This window comes from Phyllopteryx taeniolatus, chromosome 7, assembly GCF_024500385.1.
Source record: "Phyllopteryx taeniolatus isolate TA_2022b chromosome 7, UOR_Ptae_1.2, whole genome shotgun sequence".
NCBI classification, from domain to species: Eukaryota; Metazoa; Chordata; class Actinopteri; order Syngnathiformes; family Syngnathidae; genus Phyllopteryx; species Phyllopteryx taeniolatus.
This window is the reverse complement of record NC_084508.1, coordinates 14498960-14525191: the sequence shown is the minus strand read 5'-3', so window position 1 is coordinate 14525191 and position 26232 is coordinate 14498960. Positions and strand designations below refer to the sequence as shown.

Here is a 26232-nt window from a genome sequence, read left to right as displayed (position 1 = left end):
GGACCGAACAGCGCCTATCAGGGGGTTCGGCTCCCCATACTCCAGAAGCACCCCCCACAGGACTCCCCGAGGGACACGGTCGAACACCTTCTCCAAGTCCACAAAACACATGTAGACTGGTTGGGCGAACTCACATCTGCCTCACAGTTCTGAGGACCGGGGTTCAAATCCCGGCCCCGCCTGTGTGGAGTTTGCATGTTCTCCCCATGCCTGCGTGGGTTTTCTCCGGTACTCCGGGTTCCTCCCACATCCCAAAAACATGCAGGGTAGGTTAATTGAAGAGTCTAAATTGCCCATATGTATGAATGTGATCTGCGATTGGCTGGCGACCAGTTCAGGGTGTACCCCGCCTTTCGCCCAGAGATAGCTGGGATAGGCTCCAGCAAGCCCGCGACACGAGTGAGGATAAGCGGAACGGAAAATGAATTAATGAATAAAAGGAATAAAATAAAGCATTTTATGTCCATCTGTATTGTGTGTTGCTATACCTATTATGAAGATATTTTTGAGCCACAACTCATGCAATTGTCTAGTGCCGAAAATCAAACAATATCCCGGAAACATAAAAAACATTTTCTGTATTCTGTATCAGCGCAATGTATCATATATTCCATGATAGATTGCGCTAATGCTTTTCTAGTGACCATCAATTGTTCACCTCTTCATGATGCATTGAGGGATATATTGAGGGCACTCTATAACCTATACTATATAGTCAAACACCACTGCAAAATGGCAAATTCACTTTATAGGCCACAATATACAACCTCAATTCCAATGAAGTTGGGACGTTGTGTTAAACATAAATAAAAACAGAATACAATGATTTGCAAATCATGTTCAACCTACATTTAATTGAATACACTACAAAGACAAGATATTTAATGTTCAAACTGATAAACTTGATTGTTTTTAGCAAATAATCATTAACTTTTATGGCTGCAACACGTTCCAAAAAAGCTGGGACAGGTGGCAAAAAAGACTGAGAAAGTTGAGGAATGCTCATCAAACACCTGTTTGGAACATCCCACAGGTGAACAGGCTAATTGGGAACAGGTGGGTGCCATGATTGGGTATAAAATGAGCTTCACTGAGTTGCTCAGTCATTCACAAGCAAAGATGGGGCGAGGTTCACCTCTTTGTGAACAAGTGCGTGAGAAAATAGTCGAACAGTTTAAGGACAATGTTCCTCAACGTACAATTGCAAGGAATTTAGGGATTTCATCATCTACGGTTCATAATATCATCAAAAGGTTCAGAGAATCTGGAGAAATCACTGCATGTAAGCGGCAAGGCTGAAAACCAACATTGAATGCCCGTGACCTTTGACCCCTCAGGCGACACTGCATCAAAAACCGACATAAACGTGTAAAGGATATCACCACATGGGCTCAGAAACACTTCAGAAAACCAATGTCAGTAAATACAGTTTGGCGCTACATCCGTAAGTGCAACTTGAAACTATGCAAAGCAAAAGTCATTCATCAACAACACCCAGAAATGCCGCCGGCTTCTCTGGGCCCGAGCTCATCCAAGATGGACTGATGCAAAGTGGAAAAATGTTCTGTGGTTCGACGAGTCCACGTTTCAAATTGTTTTTGGAAATTGTGGATGTTGTGTCCTCCGGGCCAAAGAGGAAAAGAACCATCTGGACTGTTATGAATGCAAAGTTCAAAAGCCAGCATCTGTGATGGTATGGGGGTGTGTTAGTGCCAATGGCATGGGTAATTTACACATCTGTGAAGGCACCATTAATGCTGAAAGGTACATACAGGTTTTGGAGAAACATATGCTGCCCTCCAAGCAACGTCTTTTTCATGGACGCCCCTGCTTATTTTACCAAGACAATGCCAAACCACATTCTGCACGTGTTACAACAGCATGGCTTTGTAGTAAAAGAGTGTGGGTACTAGACTGGCCTGCCTGCAGTCCAGACCTGTCTGCCATTGAAAATGTGTGGCGCATTATGAAGCGTAAAATACGACAACGGAGACCCCGGACTGTTGAACAGCTCAAGCTGTACATCAAGCAAGAATGGGAAAGAATTCCACATACAAAGCTTCAACAATTAGAGGCCTCAGTTTCCAAACGTTTATTGAATGTTGTTCAAAGAAAAGGTGATGTAACACAGTGGTAAACATGACCCTGTCCCAGCTTTTTTGGAACGTAAGTTAATGATTATTTGCTGAAAACAATAAAGTTTATCAGTTTGAAAATTAAATATCTTGTCTTTGTAGTGTATTCAATAAAATATAGGTCGAACATGATTTGCAAATCATTGTATTCTGTTTTGATTTATGTTTAACACAACGTCCCAACTTCATTGGAATTGGGGTTGTAGTTGATAGGGAGTTATTCTGATCACAGCCAGTGTCATTTCCATACATCTTTTGCATTGGATAGTGTTCAGGTGTACCTAATGTTGTAGTATCTTTTCTATGAGGGGATTTCAGCAATGCTCCCATTTTAGCACTCAACTTTACGTATGACCTAATTCGTAAATTAGTAACAGTCTTTAGCCTCTCTGTAACCCTATTACTTAAAAACAAAAAATTAGCATTGTAGACTATTTGGCGGCGGCACGGTGGCCGACTGGTTAGAGCGTCTTCCTCGCAGTTCTGAGGACCGGGGTTCAATCCCCGGCCCCGCCTGTGTGGAGTTTGCATGTTCTCCCCGTGCCTGCGTGGGTTTTCTCCGGGCACTCCGTTTTCCTCCCACATCCCCAAAACATGCATGGTAGGTTAATTGACAACTCTAAATTGCCCGTAGGTGTGAATGTGAGTGTGAATGGTTGTTTGTTTGTATGTGCCCTGCGATTGGCTGGCAACCGATTCAGGGTGTACCCCGCCTCCTGCCCGATGATGGCTGGGATGTGCTCCAGCACACCCGCGACCCTAGTGAGGAGAAGCGGCTCAGAAAATGGATGGATGGATGGACTATTTGGCTCTCTTTTTACCTCACTTATGGGCTGCATAGTGTTAAGGAAACCCACATCATAAGTAGTACTGTTTTGAACACTATACTACTAATTAGCTGGATTTATTTTAATTACAAAGCCTGCTGTTGAATATGGACGTGCTGAGTTTTATTCAAGAAATGTCGTCTGCAGTAAAAAAATAAAATAAATGAAAATTTTATATATATATATATATAAACATATATAGATATATATATAAAACAGACAGGTTGCTGGTTCATGTCTGAGAAAGATGTTTCCTCTTACATGCTTCAACTCACAAGCAACACTAGTCCATGCACACATACGATTGTCACATATAGGCAATACCATTCAAGTGGAATTCATGGTGTATAAACAAGTGAAGACAAAATGACAAATGATAGGAAAGTATCCTATATCAGGCTGTGTGTACATTAGGGATGGGCATGATAAACTGGTTTATGATTTCTTATTAGAAATTCTGCTTGGGGAAAAAGGTCATTTTGTGTAGTACATACTTCAAGTTGATTTGACTACTTGTTAGCAACTAGTTAGGGTACCTTTTATGAATTACTTCAAGACACGACAAGACAAGATCCCAGCTCGCTCATTCTGACGTGGTTAGCTTGTCAGTACATGAATCACCTACAGCAGGGGTGTCAAACAATTTTTTGTCGCGGGCCATATTGTAGTTACGGTTTCCCTCAGAGGGCCGTTATGACTGTGAAACCATAAAAATATTTAATCGCCTCATCATATTTACACACGAAATCTATGAACTAGTTTCAGAATCAGAAATCAAGGGTAATGGGGTTTTCAACTATTGTTCATGTTTGGTAACACAAAAATGCTTGCAGTATCTCAACATTATCATTTATGATAGATGACTATTTGAAATTTCGGTGCAGATTTTAACAAGAATCATGGAAGTTGACGCACATGATTTGCCTTCGCGGGCCACATAAAATCAAGTGGCGGGCTGGATCTGGCCCCCGGGCCTTGAGCTTGACACCTGTGACGTACAGTATCTGAGCATTTTTTTGCATTTTAATATTTATGTCAAAAACAGTTTTGAATTGAGCATCTTATTTTCCCAGTTAAACAATCATTTTCAATGTCTCAAAGCACATGGTACTACCTATAGAAACCAGAAAGTATTAGTTATAAGAAATGAAAATGTTACAAAGGAAAATACTTTAAGGCCAGCTCTGGTGGACTATAACATTAGCATGTCAGCATCTACACATCACCATTGACCTCTCCAACATCTCTTGTAAGCAAGATTTAGCCAGCCTAGTGGATTCAAGTGCTTGACATTGAGACCATCTCTATGCCTTTAATTAGACAACAGGCACAAGAGAATATACTGAAGTCTAATTTTCCAATGTACAAGTACACACGAGCACTTACGGTCTGGTGATAACACATTAGCCTGATGACCATAGTCAGTAACTCCCCATCTAAGACAGATGTAAATGTCTGTGTTTTCTCAATAATAAGACCTGAGTAAAAGCTATTCCGCGCACGGTGGCCGACTGGTTAGAGCGTCAGCCTCACAGTTCTGAGGACCCGGGTTCAATCCCCGGCCCCGCCTGTGTGGAGTTTGCATGTTCTCCCCGTGCCTGCGTGGGTTTTCTCCGGGTACTCCGGTTTCCTCCCACATCCCAAAAACATGCATGAATTGGGGACTCTAAATTGCCCGTAGGCATGACTGTGAGTGCGAATGGTTGTTTGTTCCTATGTGCCCTGCGATTGGCTGGCAACCAGTTCAGGGTGTACCCCGCCTCCTGCCCGATGACAGCTGGGATAGGCTCCAGCACGCCCGCGACCCTAGTGAGGAGAAGCGGCTCAGAAAATGGATGGATGGATAAAAGCTATTCCAATAACATAAACATGGTTGCACATACTGAGGAGCAGGCAAGGAAGTGACTATAATGCTAATTTCCGGGAAAAGGCACCATCTCTACATGTTTTCAGACCATCGTCAAAACAGCATACTCATTTACAACATCCATTACAAATAGGGCGGTTACCGGCAAATATTCTTAGAATCAATTATTCTATCGACTATTCAATTGATTAATTGTATAATCAGATTAAAATGTAATTTGCATTAGTCTATTGCAAAATATTGTTTTCTGATTACTGATTACATGAACTGATTATTGTTGTTTATTTGGTATTGTTTAATGATTAAACAAAACCAAATAAATAACAACTAAGAAATACACACGAGAAGTTGCACTTACCAACCTTTTTCAAACTGAGAGCTACTTCTTGAGTACTTATTAAAAGTTTGATATACACTTCTGACTGAGGATGTTTCACTTTCAACTATACTGTATGTCAATTATTTTCATAATAGACTAAACTGACTATTATTTTTTTTCCATGAATTGATTACGATTCTGTTACTTGTTTGGTCCGTAAAATGTTGATCATTGTTTTCCAAAGTAAAAACAGATGTTTGCAAATGTCTTACTTTTAATTAAAAACAAAAGATAATCACTCTGCTTTCATGAAGGACTACAGAAATCAGAGAATATTTACTGTTGAGAGTCTGAAAGCAGAGGATTTGGACAATTCTAAGTTAGATAATGGCTAGAAATGATTATCAAAATTTGTCAAAAGTTGTCGATTAATTTGATGATTTATTAGTTGTCGATTAATCAATTAATTGTGACACCTCTAATTAAAATTACCTCGTTTTTTTTTCCTGAGGGGAAAAGACGAGGTGTCAATTTAGGTACAGACTTAAATGTTTGTCAAGTGGACAGCACTTGACACTTAATTGAGACACAGCATCAACTCCAGTGGAGGCCACTAGTTGAAGTACAGTACTTTTTGGGGCAAACAGTGTAAAATGACATAGCAACCACAGCAAAATAAAAATGTTAAGGATTTTATCAGCAAGGTCCAATGGAAATGTCATGAAGACCTGCATGCTGGTTTTCATATCAAGTGGATGCACTGGTTCCTCGTACAAATATTTACAGTTCACAAGGGGCGTGACTGGGCGGCAAGTCATAAATTGCGTAAATTATGGCCAGGATACCAAGTTGTCACCCATATTTAAGAGTTTGGGGGTATCTTAAAGCCCCCAATAAGGCAGTCTTTGGGCCCCAATAATCAAAGGTCGTAGAATGAGACTTGATAATTATATTTCAGAAAATTCCCAAGGTAAACTGGTGATGCCACTTTTGCCCAAAGTCTTTTGAACCGATAAAAAAACAACAAAAAAAGAAACAAACAAACAAACAAACAAACAGTACTTTGGGCCGGGCCAGGCCAGGTCTTAGTAGCCCTTCAACTTCCTATTATACTGTAGAGAATACAAAGTCAGATTCATGGAGGTTGTTAAATCTCAAATGAATCTCTCCTTTTTTCTCTTGAATACAATCCAATTTTAAAATTGAAGCAGTTAAGAATGGGGCGCAAATGGGGCATGCTCCATTTCATATTTCTTAAAGGCCGTGTTTCGAGGTTGTTTCCTCAATCACCAATAGGATCCAAATAACCTTTTTCTCTCAATGAAAACATGAATGTGAGAGCAGTTCTCTTGTTTTGCCATGTAATTTGCAGAACTCGATGGTGCTAAAAGACCATGTTTTTATTTTGTATTTATTTTACAGCCCATGAAAGCAACTGCAACTACTTGGCTATAAACACAATCTGCTCCCCTCTCCAGTCTTGTGGTGTGTGTCACTACCAGAGATGAAAAGATGTAACCATGTTGCTGCCATGTCCTAGTTAAGGCTACACGCTGTGCATTACAATACTGTTTATGGACAGATGGAGGGAGTGGCTGATATCCTGTCAAGGATATTAAATCTGCTTGGATCTTACTGCCATTACAGTGTCCATCTCTATGTTAAAACAAGTGGAATTTTTCATTGCACGTTTATGCGTGAGATGAGCAAAATGCATTATCACAGTATGACATTCCAAGTACATAGGATTTATTAGTAGTAACATAAAAATGTATTCCTTTGCAAGGGATATTTTTAATGATTGTTGCCAATTTTACAGTAATGTTCCCAATAAATTGTGGTGACAATTAGAACATAAAAGAAAGATTAGATACTGTATACCTTGCGATCTGAGTGACCACATGTTTTTTTAAGAAAGGAGCCGTTGTTTTTGTCTTGACTTGCTAGCAAAACTTTGACATGAGTGCTGTATTGTGGCAGTGAACTCAACTCATTTCACGACAAACAGCAGTTTGGCAGAGAGTGAGCAATTCTTTAAATGGAGGCTTCAGTCTGTTTAATGCCACTCCAAGTTGATGTTTACTGTAAAACTAAACATAAAACGAAGAGAATTACACATTTTGTATTTAAAACAACCACATAGCTTTGCGTTTGGAAAGTCTGCTTAGCTCAATGCCAACAAACAATGCATAACATTGTAGATGGGCTATGAATAGCATCGGTGTCGCAGTGTAACCCTTTAACCAGTGACTCTGAACACAAACGGTGGACCAACCCAAGTAGACAGACAATATAACAAGCATATATTATTTTTCCTGTATGAAAAACAAGCAATATTACTTCAGCTTACGGAAAAATTGTGACCGTTTCCATATATAGCTGTAAGTCTATATTACACAGCCCCAGGTGGCCAAAATGCACACACCAGAGGAGCCACAAAATCATGATGAATTAATCATGATGCACAAACGGTTAACAATTTTAAAATTCTATTTAAGTATGTTATTACGTTTTACTAATGTACATTATAGAATTCTATTTTCCTTACTAAAAACCTGCTACAATTGTTTGGATAATTTTGTGGGAGGCTAGAATGGATTCATGGCATTTCCATTCATTTCATTGGGGAAAGATGATTTGAGATATGAGTGCTGTGAACTTGTGTGTTAAAGCACCGCTGTATAATGTATTTTTTATCTTAGCCTAACAATATAATAAATGTGGCTATGTGTGCACGGCTGCACTGATATAATATAATGAATACTGTAGCAAAAACAATGTAATGTCAAATTAAGTTTCAACTAGATCTGATCTAGAATGTGCAGGAATGAGAATTTAACATGGAAATTCCAATTCAATGCTCATGAATATAATATTGTGACTAAGACTACTATACGACTACTTCTTCATCAATGCCACTACTATATTACTAAAACCAAATAAACATATATATATACAAATACTTTACTAAAATCAATACACTGATGACATTTCATTGATTTTCAAAGTTAAAATGTTTTTATGGCTTTAACCCAGGAAGGACAGCTATACTAGTGTCTACAGGGTGAAACTCCATCTCACTGATTGGCTGTGGCTAGCATCCACAAACACTGATACGGTAGATTCCATCCACACAAATACACACGCAAAGTTAAAAACATGTCAAAGACAAAAACAGACAACACACAACTCTTTGGAGCACAAAGTGCCTGCCAGTCTCCCACTGTGAGTGGCGGAGAGCTTGGGCTTTAAGTGCTCGACCTCACAAGTGTGCTTCAATCGGCGCTTCTAGCATGCAAATTCGCAGAGAGAGAACTGGCTAATTGCCATGAACCGTCCGTGCCCTTCACTGTGCCCTGCCTCTCCACAATGAACCCCTCCTTGTCACACAACTTAATGGATGAACCACACACTGTTGTGTCTCCCACTCTCTCCTTATCCTCGACCAGCTCACAAGGATTCCCATTTGATTTGGCCTAGAAATGTTGAATATCCTGATCTGAACCAAGATGAAATGTGCTGCAAGCATGTTATTCTGTGCTAAGGCACAATATTCAGCCAGCCAATGTGTAGTTGTATGATAACACAAGTGAAAGAGGAGACAAATAATAGCACACACCGTTTATCAGATTTGAATATGCAATGTGCACAGTGATAATTGTGACCGCTTTTTCTTTAGGTCCTTGTTAAGTGTCAAACAGTGTTTTAACACCTGTCTTGTGATTCTCTCTGCATGATAATACTTTCTATTTAAAGGAGGAGGAGGGATGTTGCCAGCTGAGATGTTACCTCAAAAGCAAAAGAAAGAAAATATCCAATTTTTTTGCAAGAGAATGAACAACGCTCTATTTAATTGCCAGCCAGCTGCAGAGCAAATTCCCCCAAACAAGTACACAAGAGTAAATCCAATTCAAATTTGCACTGGCTACATGCAGTACGCCAACAAAGCTCAACAGAAAACTAAAGGGGGGCTCGTGAGCCTGATATACAGTATTTTACAGCCTCAAAATATGGTAGCCCCCTTTTGATTTACTCTTCAAAGACAACGTTTTTACATGTGGAACATTTTTCAACTACAGTGACATTGAGATTATTAACTGCATTTTAACCTGATACACAGTAATGTCCAGTCAAAATATGTCCTTTGAGATGAAACGTGTGCTTCTGTTAGCAGAGCTGAAGCCAACAATACAACTTATTAATGTTATTAGTTGCAGTGGTAATAATATTCACTCAACTACAGAAAAGACCTCATCCATCCATTTTCTGAGCCGCTTCTCCTCACTAGGGTCGCGGGCGTGCTGGAGCCTATCCCAGCTATCATCGGGCAGGAGGCGGGGTACACCCTGAACTGGTTGCCAGCCAATCGCAGGGCACATATAAACAAACATCCATTCGCACTCACAGTCACACCTACAGGCAATCTCCAATTAATGCATGTTTTTGGGATGTGGGAGGAAACCCGAGTGCCCGGAGAAAACCCACGTAGGCACGGGGAGAACATGCAAACTCCACACAGGCGGGGCCGGGGATTGAACCCCGGTCCTCAGAACTGTGACGCTGACGCTCTAACCAGTCCGTCACCGTGCCGCCACAGACATGACCTAATAATATTTAATCATATTAAACATACAGAATCTATTTAAAAACAAAATAACAAATACATAATTACGTTATATGTCAGGGGAAACAAGTGTTTAAAACACAATGAAATGACTTGTAGAGAAAATGCAGACAAATAAGAACCTAGACTGACTGGTCAAACGATTTTGAAGGTGTCTCCCTCTTCAGCATATAAAAATGGATGGATGCAAATGGTGGAGCAAGAACAGAGGCAAGTGGATACTTTAATTGTTGTAAAAGACACCTTAATTAATCTGAGACTGTGTATGTGCTTTAGTACGTCCTGCTGTTTTAGTTAGCAACAGAGTTCAAAGGGGCTCAGCTGTTCTTGTGAACAATAGCATACTAGAACTGTGGTTAAAAACTTAACAAACTCATGTAAATGAGGAAATATGAACCATTTATTTGGGAAGAGGCCTGTATTTGTAAGTGAACGACACACCTGGCATTTATTGAGATATGGCCTCAATTAGAGAAGAGGTCACTATTTGCAGAATTACGGTCTACTAATAGTGCAATTGGTACCACTACGTTTATGCATACTGTTCTCTCATCCCATCCTCCCATCTAGGGAGGTTGTGTGGTTCTACCGGATCCCATGATTCAAAGGCATTCGTCTCAGCAACAACATAACAGTGCCAGTAATGTTCAATATGCTCCTGTAAATCATGTAAAAACCTTCATCTGAAAATCTATACATAAACATAGAAGATGGTGATTTAAACTGCTAATACATTGGTGCTATAGAAGTAAAACATTTCATCATCTAAATGAAATCAATTATGATATATGCCAATGATCTGAAGCTAAAACATATTTACATGGGCTACCAAGATCTTATCATTAAAAAAATGATAACAACACCACTGTTCCACCAGAACTCTATGGAAAACTTTAGTTTGGCTGATTCAAAATTAAAACCTCACAGCAGTCTCCCGAGCCCAATACTTTTGATAGCTACACAGTGTGCTGCTTACCTAGGCTATTTTCGATTTGCCCTTGAAGGACAGCTTTAGTTGCTCTTTACAAGTTCTGGCAGCTCAAGCATATTTCTGGGCTACTCAGACTGATGATGGCTTCTTTGCTGGCAGGTGTCCACCCTCTGCCGGTAACAATCAACAAATGAGAATTGCAGGCTTCAACTTGTCCAGAGACAATCTCAGACATCAGTTGGCTATTAGCATGATGCGGCCGTAGGTGCGCAACAATGGACGGCTTGGACTGTGTTGACCGCTGATGTTTGCTTCAGTGTTAAGACCAGGGGATTTTATTTCCATGAATCAATGGTGCACACAGTATGGATGCTGATTTGAGGTAATTTCATGGTCCAAGTCACACCACACCTGCACTGCTGTTGTATGTTAAATCAAATCGTATCTCTTCTGTCGCTTCAAAAAGAAGAAAAGGCCATGCAGCTCTGCTCTGCCGCACTGGCACCGTATTTAAAACCACAGCAGAGCAAATTATGTTAAATTATCTCGGGATCACAGTCAACTTCACATTGAGTCATCAAAGCACTAAATGGGCACTGTTGAGGAAATAAAAGGCATACAAAAAGAAAATCCCCCGTTCACAAGTGTGAAGACCTGCCAAACTAGAGCCCTGGAAGGCACTCAGAGTATTGAGAACATTTTCCACACTACAATAACATTAATTGTAACTTATAATCATGTAATTTTCCTTTTGGATGGAATCATTTAATATGGTGAAATACAACAATCATCGGGCGGCACGGTGGACGACTGGTTAGAGCGTCAGCCTCACAGTTCTGAGGACCCGGGTTCAATCCCCGGCCCCACCTGTGTGGAGTTTGCATGTTCTCCCCGTGCCTGCGTGGGTTTTCTCCGGGCACTCCGGTTTCCTCCCACATCCCAAAAACATGCATTAATTGGAGACTCTAAATTGCCCGTAGGCATGACTGTGAGTGCGAATGGTTGTTTGTTTCTATGTGCCCTGCGATTGGCTGGCAACCAGTCCAGGGTGTACCCCGCCTCCTGCCCGATGACAGCTGGGATAGGCTCCAGCACGCCCGCGACCCTAGTGAGGAGAAGCGGCTCAGAAAATGGATGGATGGATGGACAACAATCATCGAATTGTCTTCATGTTTTTCAAAGCAGTAGCCATTTAGATGTCTTGATGAAAAACTGGATGAAAAGATGTCAAGATGACAAACCATTGAACATTAGTGAGTGAAATGGAGACACGACGAGGTCTTCTGTGTTGACTATTAGCAAATACAGCCAATATTTTACTTTTACTAATCAAAACTAGCAAACCATCCAATGGGCGGTCTTATAATGAGCACCTTCATGAAAGTTGCTTTAAATGAACGCTATCAAGGATGAGTAAATATCATCTAAAGTAGCTGGTTTCCCTCCTGCATCCTCCTACATGCCGGGCTTGGCAAGGCATCAACTTAACCCCTGCCTGTGTCTCAGTGTGTGGAAGAAATTCTTCAGATCAGAACTGAACTCTTCATGCTGATCCTGGATAGAGGCTATACGCTACATTTGTCACAGCCACTTTTACCCTTCACATTAATGGAAAGCTGCTTGGTGAGGGAGGCTACAGCTTTGCAAACTCTACATGTGACTGCCACAGTTAAATGTGAGCATTGCAGCAGAAATGCTGATATTTTAATGAGTACACCAGAAACCCTTTTTTAGTACAGTTGAATTTCAAAACCTCAATACCCTGAACGTCCATCAATTTTCTATACCGCTTGTCCTCATTGGGGTTGCCGGTGAGTTGAAGCCTATCCCATCTGACTTTGGGCCAGAGGCACGGTACGTCCTTGATTGTTCACCAGACAGTTGCCCTAAACATAAAATTCAGAATTCAAAGAATTAAAAAAAAGCTCCAAGTCAAATAGGACTTTGTAGTTTTCACTGCCACCATGCGACAGCCCACACAAGAAGTCAGTATACCTAACAAGAGTCCAGTTTGTCAAGAATCCAAGTATTAGCTTTGTGCCTGTTTTGATTTGTCTTTGGCTTTTTCAGCACTTATTCATAAGGTAGGACCAAGCTCACAAAGCGTGTTTATGAAGAAAATCTAGTAGAAGTTACGTAAAGTACATAAGCGGAAGACTACAGTACAGCATCACCATATACATACGTTACCACAAAATTCAGGTAAGGTGCTTTATTGTTTTACTACAGTATGTTACAGTAACTTCATTTTACACACATTCTGCAAGAGACTGTGTTTGACCTTCGAGCATCCATTTCCATGCTATTTTAGAATTGTTTTTGTGTTTTATGGAACAGATAACGCAGTGTCTTAGAGGCTGTAACCAAACATAAATGAAAGGTTTGTAAAGGTGCCCAGAGAGGCTTAGCTTGCCATTGGCTGTTGATTCTAGCAATTGTGTTGGCACTCAGCGGGTATTCTCTACAGGATTCTGGTGGATTATTGTCCATTTGGACAGCAGAGTGTCCGCAGCTTGGGGTGACATTCAACTTCATTCAACTTCAGCCGCCCAGCAGCTCAACAGCCTGTCAGATGTATACAATGTATGCTTTGTGCCATCATTTCCAGGGGATACAATATGGATTTGAACAACCGCACAACAGCATGAGGGTACATGCGTTAAAATAAGTAGTGCTACAGTAAGATGGGTCAGTTGAGTATACTCCAGTGCAATTTGGAGCAGTGGCGAGGAGAGCAGCTCGTTTTGCGTTTGATCCTGGTCGGGGTACATCCATGCTCACAGGGTTACTGCTGGGTTCCATCTGGTGGAGGCTTAAATCAACCCCCACACATGTACTTGCACACATATAGACGCACAGCTCACAAGAGATTTTTTTTTGGTCAGATATCATTGTTTATTGTATGTGTTTCTGCAATCATTCTACCCTTCAACAACCTCTTCTGCAGGTGGCAATAATGTTATCCAATCATCACCTGCAAACGACTGATGTTTATTACCTCTTCAAAACACCTCATACTAGCAGATCTCCATTGAAGGCGCCACTGTATATGGCTTTTGATAAGGCATAACCTTTTATAAATGACACACATCCAGCGTCCTTTGCAGCCATGGCCTGCAGCACCATGAGGATAAAACATGGAGAGGCTCGGCAAAAACCCCGCTCCTGAAATGTCATATCATGCTTAATCGCCCTTTCTCATGCTTTGAGAAAATCAAGTGGGCAATGTAGAAGAGGGGAAAATAAAAGAAATCCACCAGGTTTCGGTTAAATGTCTTCATGCTTGGAAACATGCTTAAGTTATTCAATGTTGCTGGGACATTTGGCTGGTTAAAGAAAAAAAAATACTAAAAGCAATACATTATTTCCTATATAAGAACTTCAATGTAGTTTCTATTACATACATCCATCCATCCATCCATCCATCCATTTTCTGAGCCGCTTCTCCTCACTAGGGTCGCGGGCGTGCTGGAGCCTATCCCAGCTATCATCGGGCAGGAGGCGGGGTACACCCTGAACTGGTTGCCAGCCAATTGCAGGGCACATACTAACAAACAACCATTCGCACTCACAGTCACACCTACGGGCAATTTAGAGTCTCCAATCAATGCATGTTTTTGGGAGGTGGGAGGAAACCGGAGTGCCCGGAGAAAACCCACGCAGGCACGGGGAGAACATGCAAACTCCACACAGGCGGGACCGGGGATTGAACCCGGGTCCTCAGAACTGTGAGGCTGACGCTCTAACCAGTCGTCCACCGTGCCGCCCTATTACATACAGTGCCATGAAAATGTATTGTTGTTCCTTAAAATAAAAGTATTAAGTTTGGTAGCACTATGAACTCATATGGCTGTATCTAAATCGGAGGCACTACCTCTGGAAGTTGGAAGGAGTGGTGGCGGCTTGCCATTTCAAAGGCGACACAGGTTCGCGTCTTAGCGTATCGCGATTTTGGTTTTGCTATGTATATCGTGTAGTAAATATTTTCTTTGCATTTTATAAATGTTCATTATCCAATGTTCATTTATAAGCTTCATTTTTTAATGTTGTACAATTAGGAGTTCTACCATGATGTTTAGAAAAAAATATAGGGAGCACATACCATTAAATGTACTGTGCTTTTTCTTTGTCTTTTGTGGCAAGCCCACCACAGAAGTGTAGCAATCGATGGAAAGTACGACAATAAGTCAGTGGATGATTTTAGTTTATTCATTTGAGTTTTTGTTTTTTGTCTCATTATATTGCTGTTTATCTTATATTTTTTACTCTTGTATGACAGGTAAAATCTTAAAATGCTACTTAAAACATTGCCCATATAGTTACGGTTTTAAGACTGCAACAGTTTTTGGGTCAGCATCCTGAAATGGATTGTGTTCAATCTTGGAGGTTCCACGGTATATATAAATCCATAACAAATGCCATAAATTCAACAGAGTTGGGGCCATTAAGTTGCCTCATACTTTTCAATTGTTGCAAAAGTCACCCATACATCACTTACTCATTGTAACAGGAGATGCTTTTCCTCATCCTAGGCAATTAGCGAATCAATAACAAAAACACAATTGGCCATCTAACGATCACTTTCAAGGAGAGTTAAACGATGTGGTTCATCAACTGCCAGAATCCTCAAAGAAGGCCATTTCTCAGGTAGTGGATGGCATTTGTCAGCTCAGCATCAACACTCATTTCCACACAAGGCTGCTGTATCTTCCCCTAATAAGGGGTCTTCACCTGGAAAATCTCTAAAGTACAATATTGCAAATCACTGTTGCAAAGGGCATAATCTTTGAGGGGGAAATTGAATGTTCAGGCAGGAGATTTGGTTTTCATTACACATTGGAGTCTGATTTTTCTGCGATGACAGAGTTGAAGCTATCACGTTAGATTATCACAGACAAAGGCAGACCAGTAATAAGCTTTGTGATGGGTAATACCACTTTTGTCAATGTTCATAAGGCTGACATGTAGTGTATAGATATATATTTTATGTCACTGTCTCTTAATAGGCAGCACGGTGGTCGACTGGTTAGAGCGTCAGCCTCACAGTTCTGAGGACCGGGGTTCAATCCCCGGCCCCGCCTGTGTGGAGTTTGCATGTTCTCCCCGTGCCTGCGTGGGTTTTCTCGGGGCACTCCGGTTTCCTCCCACATCCCAAAAACATGCATGAATTGGAGACTCTAAATTGCCCATAGGTGTGAATGTGAGTATGAATGGTTGTTTGTTTGTATGTGCCCTGCGATTGGCTGGCAACCCGTTCAGGGTGTACCCCGCCTCCTGCCCGATGATAGCTGGGCTAGGCTCCGGCACGCCCGCGACCCTAGTGAGGAGAAGCGGCTCAGAAAATGGATGGATGGATGGATGTCTCTTAATATCATAACTAATCAACTAAATATGGTATGAAATAGATGGTGCTGCTTGATCCAACAAATACATCCATCCATCCATTTTCTGAGCCGTTTATCCTCACAGGGGTCGCGGGAGTGCCGGAGCGTATCCCAGCTATCATCGGGCAGGAGGCGGGGTACACCCTGAACTGGTTGCCAGCCAATCGCAGGGCACATACAAACAAACAACCATTCGCACTCTCATTCATCCTAGGGGCAAGTTAGAGACTTCAATTAACCTACCATGCATGTTTTTGGGATGTGTGAGGAAACCGGAGTGCCCGGAGAAAACCCATGCAGGCACGGGGAGAACATGCAGACGCCACACAGGCGGAACAGGGGATCGAACCCCGGTCCTCAGAACTGTGAGGCAGATGCTCTAACCAGTCCTCCACCGTGCCGCCCCAACAAATACATTCACACCAAAATTCAGTTATATATATTTTTTATAATTAGCTCACGCTTATGTGAGAATAACAGAATATGCAGAATTGACCAACACAACAGCCTTATTGCACCAAGTCTTATAATATAATTTTTACTGGATCTTAAATCATTGTCCAAGAGAGGCAGAAAAATAATTTCTGAAATTAAATGCTTTCTTCGACCCCGTACGACTAAACTGGATTTTTGGGAATTAAGCAGAAAGAATGAATAGCAGTAAGTCCAATTGTTTTTCTTATTCAAACTATTGAACTGCACATGTAAACACTGACTTGAGATAAATTCTCAATAGAGTTGGTGTATAATGCAACATAAACTGAAGTAATTATGTCTGTCTGAAAGCTTCCTTTATGGCTAAGGTTTATGCCATTTCCCTATATCAGTCTTTAATGTATACATTAGAAATTCATGTTTATTTTACATTTCGGTTCAGTGAATCGTTTCATTAACAAACTTGTCAGTCAGGGCTATACAGCTGCATGTTGAAATCGTATTTTGTTGTTGTCAGGTGCTAAAGTTTCAAGATTGGTCTGCTGCTTGTCATTTAATAGAGGACAATGCACAATGCAGATGATAGCCAATGCCAATGCGTAGCTGGAATCATAGGTTATTACTTCCAGGTCAAAGTACATTAACATAGAGAGGTGACCTTTGGGTGGGCATGGACTTTGTTGTTGGTTCAGCAGGCTACTCTGGGGTTAAGACTATTGCTTATGGATCACATCACAAGGGTTTTTGTTCTTCTCGTCTACAGAGTGGATTTCATAAAAAACATGCTTCGTGATGAAACACACATTAAGCCACACCCAGTGTGTGTGCTAAATTGGGTGTGAATGAATGTTGACTGAGAAAGGAAAATGGTTAGGGGTAGACTGTGCGTGAGTGTTGCGCATGTGTGTGTGTGTGAGACTGTGTTCACGAGCCTGCAGACACCTGCTCCTTTCTGCAGTGATGGCTCCCAAAGGGACAAAGACTCAGCTGCTAATCACTAGGCTCTCCCTGCAGCCCTGGTGGCCAGCACATGTACGCACGCAAACACACAGACATACACATAGGTGAAGTCTTTAGGCCCCCCTAGCTGTGTTTCTCAGCATCTCTGTGTTCCCTGCAACTGACACACCACATGTGCTCATATCAAGAGCAAACGTGACATGATTTATATACACACACAAACACGCCACACATTCGCAAGATACGGTCCATACAGTCGTAACATGCTCCAGTTTGAAATACGCTATAGGGCGCCCCTATAGCTTATACGAGTATTTTTCAGAACAAACCATTTAAATAGGATATAATTTTGCCCTTCCCTTTTGTTCATTCTCCATTCCATCGATTATTAGCAGGCAAAGCCATTAAAGTTAATAAACTGTGATGGATTTTGCCAGTATATCACTCATCAAGCAACACTCACTTAATTCCATTTCTATGTATTATGAGCAGCCTTTCTCTGCGGCGTCGTTCAGGCGGCTGCACCTGCTTGTGCTTCGGTGACAGCAGCAGGGCTGCGGCGCATAAACGAGCTAATTTCCTAGATGTAGAGAACACTGCAATCAAGGATAAGGGGAAAAGCGACAAGCGGCAGATGGAAGGAGCTAATCATTATTGTTGTATAAGGGATGACCTCTATCTATTTAGAGCCACACATTCTTGTTCCTCATTGGGTTGGGCAGAGTAGAAAAAAAGTGGTACAACTGAACATCTATCCACTTTTCAGTTTTTTTTTTTTTTTAAATGTTGAAACAGAGGGAAAAATTAGAGTTGCCAAACAAAGCCCGGTGTCACATCGAGAACGTCAGCTGCCTGCAGTGGGCAATCAGCGGAGCTTTCTGGAAATTAACAACATTCAGCTGGGAAGCACGGCACACTGCAGCTTTTTAAATGTGGCCTTCTTGAAAATTAAATTTCGGCTGACTGAAATATGGAACAATTTGCAATTCAGATTTTCCTCCCATGCTCCTTTCATTTCATCGCCTTTGTGTAAGGTTACACGATTGGGATTGCATGGTCATTCTTAATATGTACACACTTTATAAAACTGTAAATCACATTAAGGTTGTTAAATGTATGCTGAATATCATAATATTTAAAATATAGCAAACACACATACTGAACATTTAGTGATGTTTCGGTCAGTAATCAACTTTTCTGCTTTTACTTGGGCCTCTGAATTTCAAATGAAGCAGTGCAATATTTGTTTATGAAAACTAAAATATGAGTATGAACTATGTTTTCAGAAAAAAAATCAACACACAATTTATGTTTGCAGCGGCTTTAGCATCATATTGCCTGTAGCTATCACAAAGTTAAAGAATGTGATGCAGCTTGTGGAGATTCTAACGATAAATCGACCAGAATTTTCCAGTGCATTTGTCTAATGTATGCAAATGATCTCCCTCAGCTTAATGAAGGTACCATTAATCACGATGGTTTCCTTTATACAGTGTAGTCATGCATGCACGCGCACACGGCAGGCACGCACACACTCACGCACGCGCGCACACACACACACACACACTCACACACAATGCAAATGTGGAAAATCATAAGAACCATAACCATAGAGTTTGGCATGGGATGTAACAAGGTGTGAAGAATAGTTATCCATTATAAAGGTGTTAAATCCCCCCCTCCCTAATTCCTCCCCCCCCTAATGAAATTTATAATCAGTTGCATTAAATTCAGTGATTTTTTTTTTACTTGGCGCTCTTCTGCTTTAAATTTTATTTTTCCATCTCACTCGTGCAGATAGGATGCATCAAATCTGTAAACATGCCAATCATTCTTGTTAAAAAAACTAAAAAAAAAACTTATTAATTACACTAGTTTCAACAAATAATTCATGGGCCAGCAGTTTCATGCAAACAGCAGATAACACAATGAGTCTTAATGGGCATTTTGGACAACAAAAACCCGTAGACAGATGGCTTTGAACTATTGTAAGAATGCAGAGCGAGAAGTGTGGAGGGTGGTTGAGGTGGGTGGTGGTGGGGGGAATGAAAACACTTTTGAAGCCGAACTCCACATAGACGTATTTCACCGCTTATCCTCGCCGCGCATTTGCATAGAGTTTGCCGAAAACCCCTTGGGTATCGTCAGCAGCATGACAGTGGGTTATGAAAGCTTCCAGGAAGCTTTTGGGTGTGGATCTGAGCCAGTTTGAAGGGGAAGCAAACCAATGAAGCTCCCACAGATTCATGTCGCCTTAATGCGGCGAGTCAGGGATTTTGTTACGTTTTTGCTTAAATGCTCTGGGTTTTCTTTTACCCCATCTTTCCTTTTTTGTTCCTTTCCCTAGGTTATCTTTTCTACTGGGAATGTCATCAGAATGTTGACATCAATGGAAATAATTCCATGTGTCTTCAGTGTTCCCGCAATGATGATCTAGTGATTTGTAACAAGATCATCCCCTACAAGCTAGTGTTAAAATCTAATTTTTAAGTCATGTATAATGCCAATTCTCATTCATCACTTCACAGCCTAATTTGATTTTAGTAGTGAATACTATAGAGCAGTACAAATTACACAACAATGAATTAATTTAGCCATGCAGACACACTGCACTACACATGCACATTGTACACACACAAACACCTCAAATTCCCTTGATAACAGTCTGTCTGGCGGAGAATAAAGAAAGAGTAGGCGTAGGGTAATTGAACAAACACAACAATGCAAATATTTACTAATACCATCCATTGAGAATACTGACTGGATTGCACAATTGATTTGTTCTCTTTCTGCGCTTTTGCTCCCTTCCTCACCCACACACAAACAACTCGCCCCCCAATCCTGCTTCTTATCTTGTTATTACAACGCACGCCTGTGTTCATTTAAATGATGAAGACTTATATATATGGAGATACAGTGCTCTGTCTATATCCTCTTACCAGGGATGACCTGTAGCCCGTCTGGGCGGGCGATGACGGGAGATCCCTGGGAAATAGCGGCGAGTGCGACTCGGGGACGGAGCCCACACCACTGGCTGCTAGTCCCGAGAGCTGCCCGTACCTCGCCATCATCTTGAGATGCTGCTCACAGAACACACACACGCTCACGCATTGACGTGGGAGGGGAAGGGAGGAGAAGAAGGGAAGGGGGGACAGATAACAGCAGGTAGGAAGACGATGATGAATAGTCAAAGGACAGAGGGAGTGTGTATGAAGAAGGAAGCGATAGAGAGAAGGAGGGGATTAGGGAACATTTTTGCTCTCACACAAAAGCACGTGAACACACAAGCTCTCAAACTTAGAAGCATAAGAAGGCACAGTTTTAGCCCCAATTGCACAGGCAAGGCTAGGTTGGATCGGTATGATGGCTACCTTGTTACAATGGGGTGATGCAAAGTATGGGCACTAGCTCTCCATTTACTATTATAGCAGAGCAGCTCCTTGTTCTCCATATGACCATACATGAAAATGTGCTGCTATTATCAATCGGTCTTGTGGCTACGAGCACACAGAAGTGCACAGACATGCACACAAACAGACGCACACATGACAGAATGGCTGGCAGCAGAAAGGTGAGGCATGGAGGAAGAGGAGAAGAAGAAAAATGTCTTTACCTCATTGCTCAGCAAAGCAGCGTTGAGTGTTCGGCTTATTTCGAACATGTTCAAATTCAGTAATTTGTTTTCTGTCCTCTTAGTGTCAGTTTCTCCTCAGTTCTTGCCTTCCCTTTTCTTTGCTAAGGATGGGAGTATGGTCCCGGACACAGAAAAAAATCAGGGAAGGGGAGAAAAAAAAAAAAAAAAAAAAAAAAAAAAAAAAAATCAAGCAATAAAAACAAGCAGGAAAAAAAATCTGGAAGTGTCACTTTTAGTCCTTTATTTTCTCTCTCTTTTTTTTTTTAGCTCTCTCCTGTCTTTCAGATGCACCCTGTTGGCTGTCGCTGTAATAATGTTTCTGTCCAGGATCCCCCGCACACGTCTTGAGTCAATATTTCTCTTTCTTCGTTTTTTTTTTACTTTAAATCTCCCAGGAGTCAGCACATTAAAATGGGAAGTCTGTAGGTCGGCTTGGCGGGCTGGCGTGCTGCCTTATCTGTCCCCCGCACACTGGCTCGCACAATACGATCCGATCCTCAAACTGCTCGCTAGCAGATTAGCTCTCCCAAAACATAGCACTTAGTTTAAACTCCCCTCCCTATTGCGCTCTCTCTCCTCTCTCCCAGTATCGTTCCTTTTGTGTTCCCGCCCTCTGTTCCTCCCTGCATCTCTCTCTCTCTCTCTTTTTCTCTCTCTCTAACACCCCCCCGCTCGCAACTCATGAAATGATGCAGCTTCAGTTCACCTTTGCTACCACAAGGTGGAAAGACTGTTCTAGCACCATGGACAGCATCACCGACTTCCTCTGCATGCCACTCCTATATGTTTGATTCTCTTCTCTTTTCTTATGTGTCTGATACATGGCAAGGGAACATTTGCACTTATGGAAGCACTCCCTCATGGACCATGAAAACACAGGGCAAGGATAAAAGGATTGGTTTGTGGTGTGAGGACTAATGTTTTCCACAGTGTTATCTAATTAAGGAAACTGGATTCAAATGTGGAAAAGGGATTATGCAAGATGTTTGGCAGTGGAAAGCATTTGCCATGTGTTTTTATGATATGAAAGGTAAAGAGAATTGAAAGGAAAGGAAGGCTACCTTTGAGTGGCCAGCAGATGAACACAAGCGAGGGATGGGCTGATGTGAGCATCAAGGTCAGGTGGCTGTCCTCTTCCTCAGTAGGGTGTGGCATGGCCATGACAAAGCAGCCAGTCACAGGAGAGTCCAACTATGCAACAAACAAGAAATGTCAAAACACAGGCCTGAGCCAAGAATGTGACTCAGAATATTTGTACTTTGACGAGGTGTACTGTATTTGCATCTAATAGGGAAAAGGTTGTTGAAATAAAAGCCATTGTTTTACAATAGATATGCTTAATGGGGGCCATGCAGCTGGAGTAATTGCTGCTATCAGCTTCTGTAACACTAATGTCAGTAGTGTGATACAACTAGCTTTGTAATTACAGCCAATGATTCTCTCCCCGTGCTTAGAATTCTGCTTTCGCCATCAAAGAATCGAACTGGCAAGAGCAGGTCAGTTAATAGTGTTTCATTGACACTGGACCATCAGTTGAGATTGACAGCATCCAATAAGGATGGTATAAAATTTTACAGTATAGATACACCAGCATTAAATATCGATACTGCTGTCAACACTCCTTTTTAGGTATATTTACTATATATGTTTTACAAAAAAAAAAAAAAAAAAACAGTTTGGAGGTTTCGTTGCCCTCCAATATATAAAATAATTGCTGCATCGTGATACTGGTGTGATGGTTGGCAAAATATTGTGATATGGTATCACAAATTACTCTGATTCCCACCTCTTGAGGTCAAAACAATGCTTAGAGGGACAGATGACATGTGAAGGGCTATCAGCAGGGTATACAAAGCAGATGTATGATAGTGTCCTACTTGCGTGAGGCAAAGGAAACATACAGTATGTTCAGAAACACATAAATGAATGTATCATCAAACACATCGTCTCGCTCTCATACTGTCTTGGCTTCAGCTCATATCGCTCCTCTAAGAAAAGGGCTGCTGGCCACATCCCTGTTCCGCAAAGCTGGTGGTCTCTGGGGGACGAGTGGCCCAGCGGTAGGAGGGAGAAGGGGGGTTGAGCTGTCAGATGAATCATCAAGAGTGAGGCTTGATTCCTCAGTCAGCTGCCTCTCAAGCCTTCCTCTCTGACCTCGCCTCACTCCCCTGAGCTCTGTGATTGCTGTCACCATAGTGATTCTCTGTGTACTGATGGCTGGTTCCTCCTGAGCCACAAACCCCCTCCTTCCCTTGCCCTCATAGCCACCCAACTTGCTACCACTTGTGCCTTGTATTGATTTCTGCATGACTACCTCCTTCACTAATGATAACCTTCATGTGGACACATTAACAAGGCTTTAAAATTCAAGAAAGGAACTAAAGTAACATTATCAAAATCTTAGCTCAGCCAGCCGTTGATTTGCAGATTCACCATTAGCAAACTCACCTACTCGCATATTCTTCTGCAGAACCTAAAAACTCTAAAATTAAATTAAATTAAAAATTGTGTGAAACCTTAGAGCTTGATTCGACAGAACGGCGGCATGTTTACGTACAAACGTTAGTGCTAGCACTAGCTTGCTAGGCTACATAATGTTTTTGTTGCCTGCTTGCGAGCCATATATATAAGTACGCGAACAATGCTCAAGCAAGCCTTAAACGAACGTCCTCTCCTGTCCTGAGCACCGGTGACCACCAACACACGTTTTTTCCCCCATCTTGTCCTTATAATACAGTCGGCGCGATCCACTCTTGTTGTCGTCGCCACGGTAACGAGCGTATCCGGTCGCGTTTGTCTTGACAAGATAAAGCCCAATGATCATAAAAAACGGGATGCGGTGGTATCGGAATACAATATTTTATTGCAGTAGTCTGACATAGTGCAATCGTGAAAGAGCAAATTTGTCTTGTAGTCTGATCCGGGCATTACGTGTTGTCTGTCTCAGACGTGTTGTCTGTCTCAGACGTGTTGTCTGTCCCACACCGCCGACATGTTTTTAAAAAAAATATTTTTTAATAACTTTATTGGCCATCAGATATTTACAGTACTACATCAAAAGACACGCGAAAAGGCTAAAAATAAACTAACTTTGGATTAAAATATTCTGTGCACGATGGCAACGCGCAATAAAGGTCTTTTGCGGAGCCGATCAGGATCAGCGAATTATGACATTAAAGCCGATCAGCCGATCAGCATAAAATGCTAATTATTGGCCGATACCGATCAGGCCGATAAAATCGGTGTAATGTCTAACCAAAACAGACCATGACAGCAATGTGTCTATTTAAATGACTTTTTCATTTACTGTATATACTTGTGTACTGTATAGTGAGTATCTTCTCTAGTCCAGTGATTCCCAACCAGTGTGCCGTGGCACATTAGTCTGCCATGAGCAATCTTCAGGTGTGCCATGAGAAATTATAAAATTTTACTTGACTGCTCAAAAAATTATTCATTTACAAAAAATAATGTAACTTTGTTCCTCTATTTATGCCAGTGAGGCATAGCGAATAAATAAATGCTCTTCTATTAGATGGCAGGAAGTATATACAGTAATTACTGTGTATCTACTTTTTGTGACATATTTGTTTGTTGGTGTGCCGTGAGATTTTCCAATTGTAAAATATGTGCCTTTGCTCCATAAAGGTTGGAAATCACTGCTCTAGTCAGGTCATGTATTCTCATCAGTCAGGTCAAACCAACATTACAACATGACAGAAATAATGGGAGCTAACATACTGTAGTTGAATTACTTTATTGTAATTAAATTACTTGACACACCTTAGAACATGATTCAACAGAACGCACGCATGTTTACACACAACTGTTAGTGCTAGCACTAGCTAGCTATGCTACACACACCCCTGTTTGCGAGCGGTATCGTATTAAAAGTATGTGAACATACCTCAAGCAAGCCTTAAATGAACGTAATCTCCCGAGCACAAGTGACCACCACCACACGTTTCCCCCCATTTTGTTTTTATAATACATGAGTCGCGATGTCATCGCCATGGTAACGAGTGTATCTGGTCGCGTTTGAGTTGACAAGATAAAGCCCAGTGATCGTAAAAGACGGGATGCGGTGGTATCGGAATACAAGATTTTATTGCAATATTCTGACATAGTGCAATCATGAAAGACCAAATTTGAATGTTGTCTGTCTCAGACGTGTTGTCTGTCCCACACACATAAAATGCTAATTATTGGCCGATACCGATCAGATCGGTGTAAAGTCTACTGACCACAGGTTCATCATCCTCCATGAACCAGTCAGTAGACTGCTAACTTACAGACTCAGTAAGTCGAATCAGTCCTGTGTTCTTCCATCACAGTCTGGTTTGGTGCTGCTACAAAAAAGGACAAACTCCGACTGCAACCGACAATCAAAACTGCTGAAAGGATTGTCGGTATACCCCTTGAGGACTTGCACGCTGCCAGAACTAAAACAAGAGCGTGCAAAATCCTCTCGGACCCTCCACATCCCGGTCACCGGCTCTTCTGACTCCTTCTCTCAGGTAGGCGCTACAGATCAGAATCAGAATCATCTTTATTTGCAAAGTATGTCCAAAAACACACAAGGAATTTGTCTCCGGTAATTGGAGGCGCTCTAGTACGACAACAGACAGTCAATTTACAGAACACTTTGGAGACAGAAAGACATTCCAACAGCTTCTTCCCTCTTGCAATCAACTTCTTAAACAGCTAACTTACAATTCCATTGCAACATGCTGCCAATTTCTTTTGTCTGAGTTTGTTGTCACATTTCTGTCGGGCCAATTATATACTACTCGTGCACTCACTGTAGTAGTCTCGCCACGCTGCACTATTTGCATATCTGTTGTTGACCAATACTGGCCACTCATGCCAGAGTAGCATCTGCCCCATTTGGACACTGACTGAGGAGTATCTGCAACATTTGCACAATCAACATTGTCCCAGATTATTGCGCTACTAGTCACTTTAAACTGCATACACTCCTTGAAGTCTCGCCGCCCTTTGCACAATGGTCATTGCACCGAACTATTGCGAGATTAGTCATTCGAACTGCTCTAAGTGCTAGAGGACTCTGCATCTTTTTGCACAATTGTCAAAAAAAAAAAAAAAAAAAATTGTA

General features: G+C 41.5%; 1 protein-coding gene across 4 annotated transcripts in view; it reads right to left on the bottom strand.

Moving 5' to 3' along the window:
- Positions 1-26232, bottom strand: part of elavl4 (ELAV like neuron-specific RNA binding protein 4) — a 123499-nt gene that overhangs the window by 95611 nt on the left and 1656 nt on the right. The window contains exons 2-3 of one of the 4 annotated variants that reach the window (XM_061778949.1): positions 22178-22307; positions 20422-20562 (exon numbers count right to left, since the gene is read on the bottom strand). In XM_061778949.1, the coding sequence (XP_061634933.1) occupies positions 20422-20553 (132 nt within the window). In that variant the 5' untranslated portion in view covers positions 20554-20562; positions 22178-22307. Of the gene's footprint in view, positions 1-20421; positions 20563-21095; positions 21235-22177; positions 22308-26232 lie in introns of those variants that run through there. The other 3 variants (XM_061778948.1, XM_061778954.1, XM_061778951.1) reach the window with 3 other exon arrangements.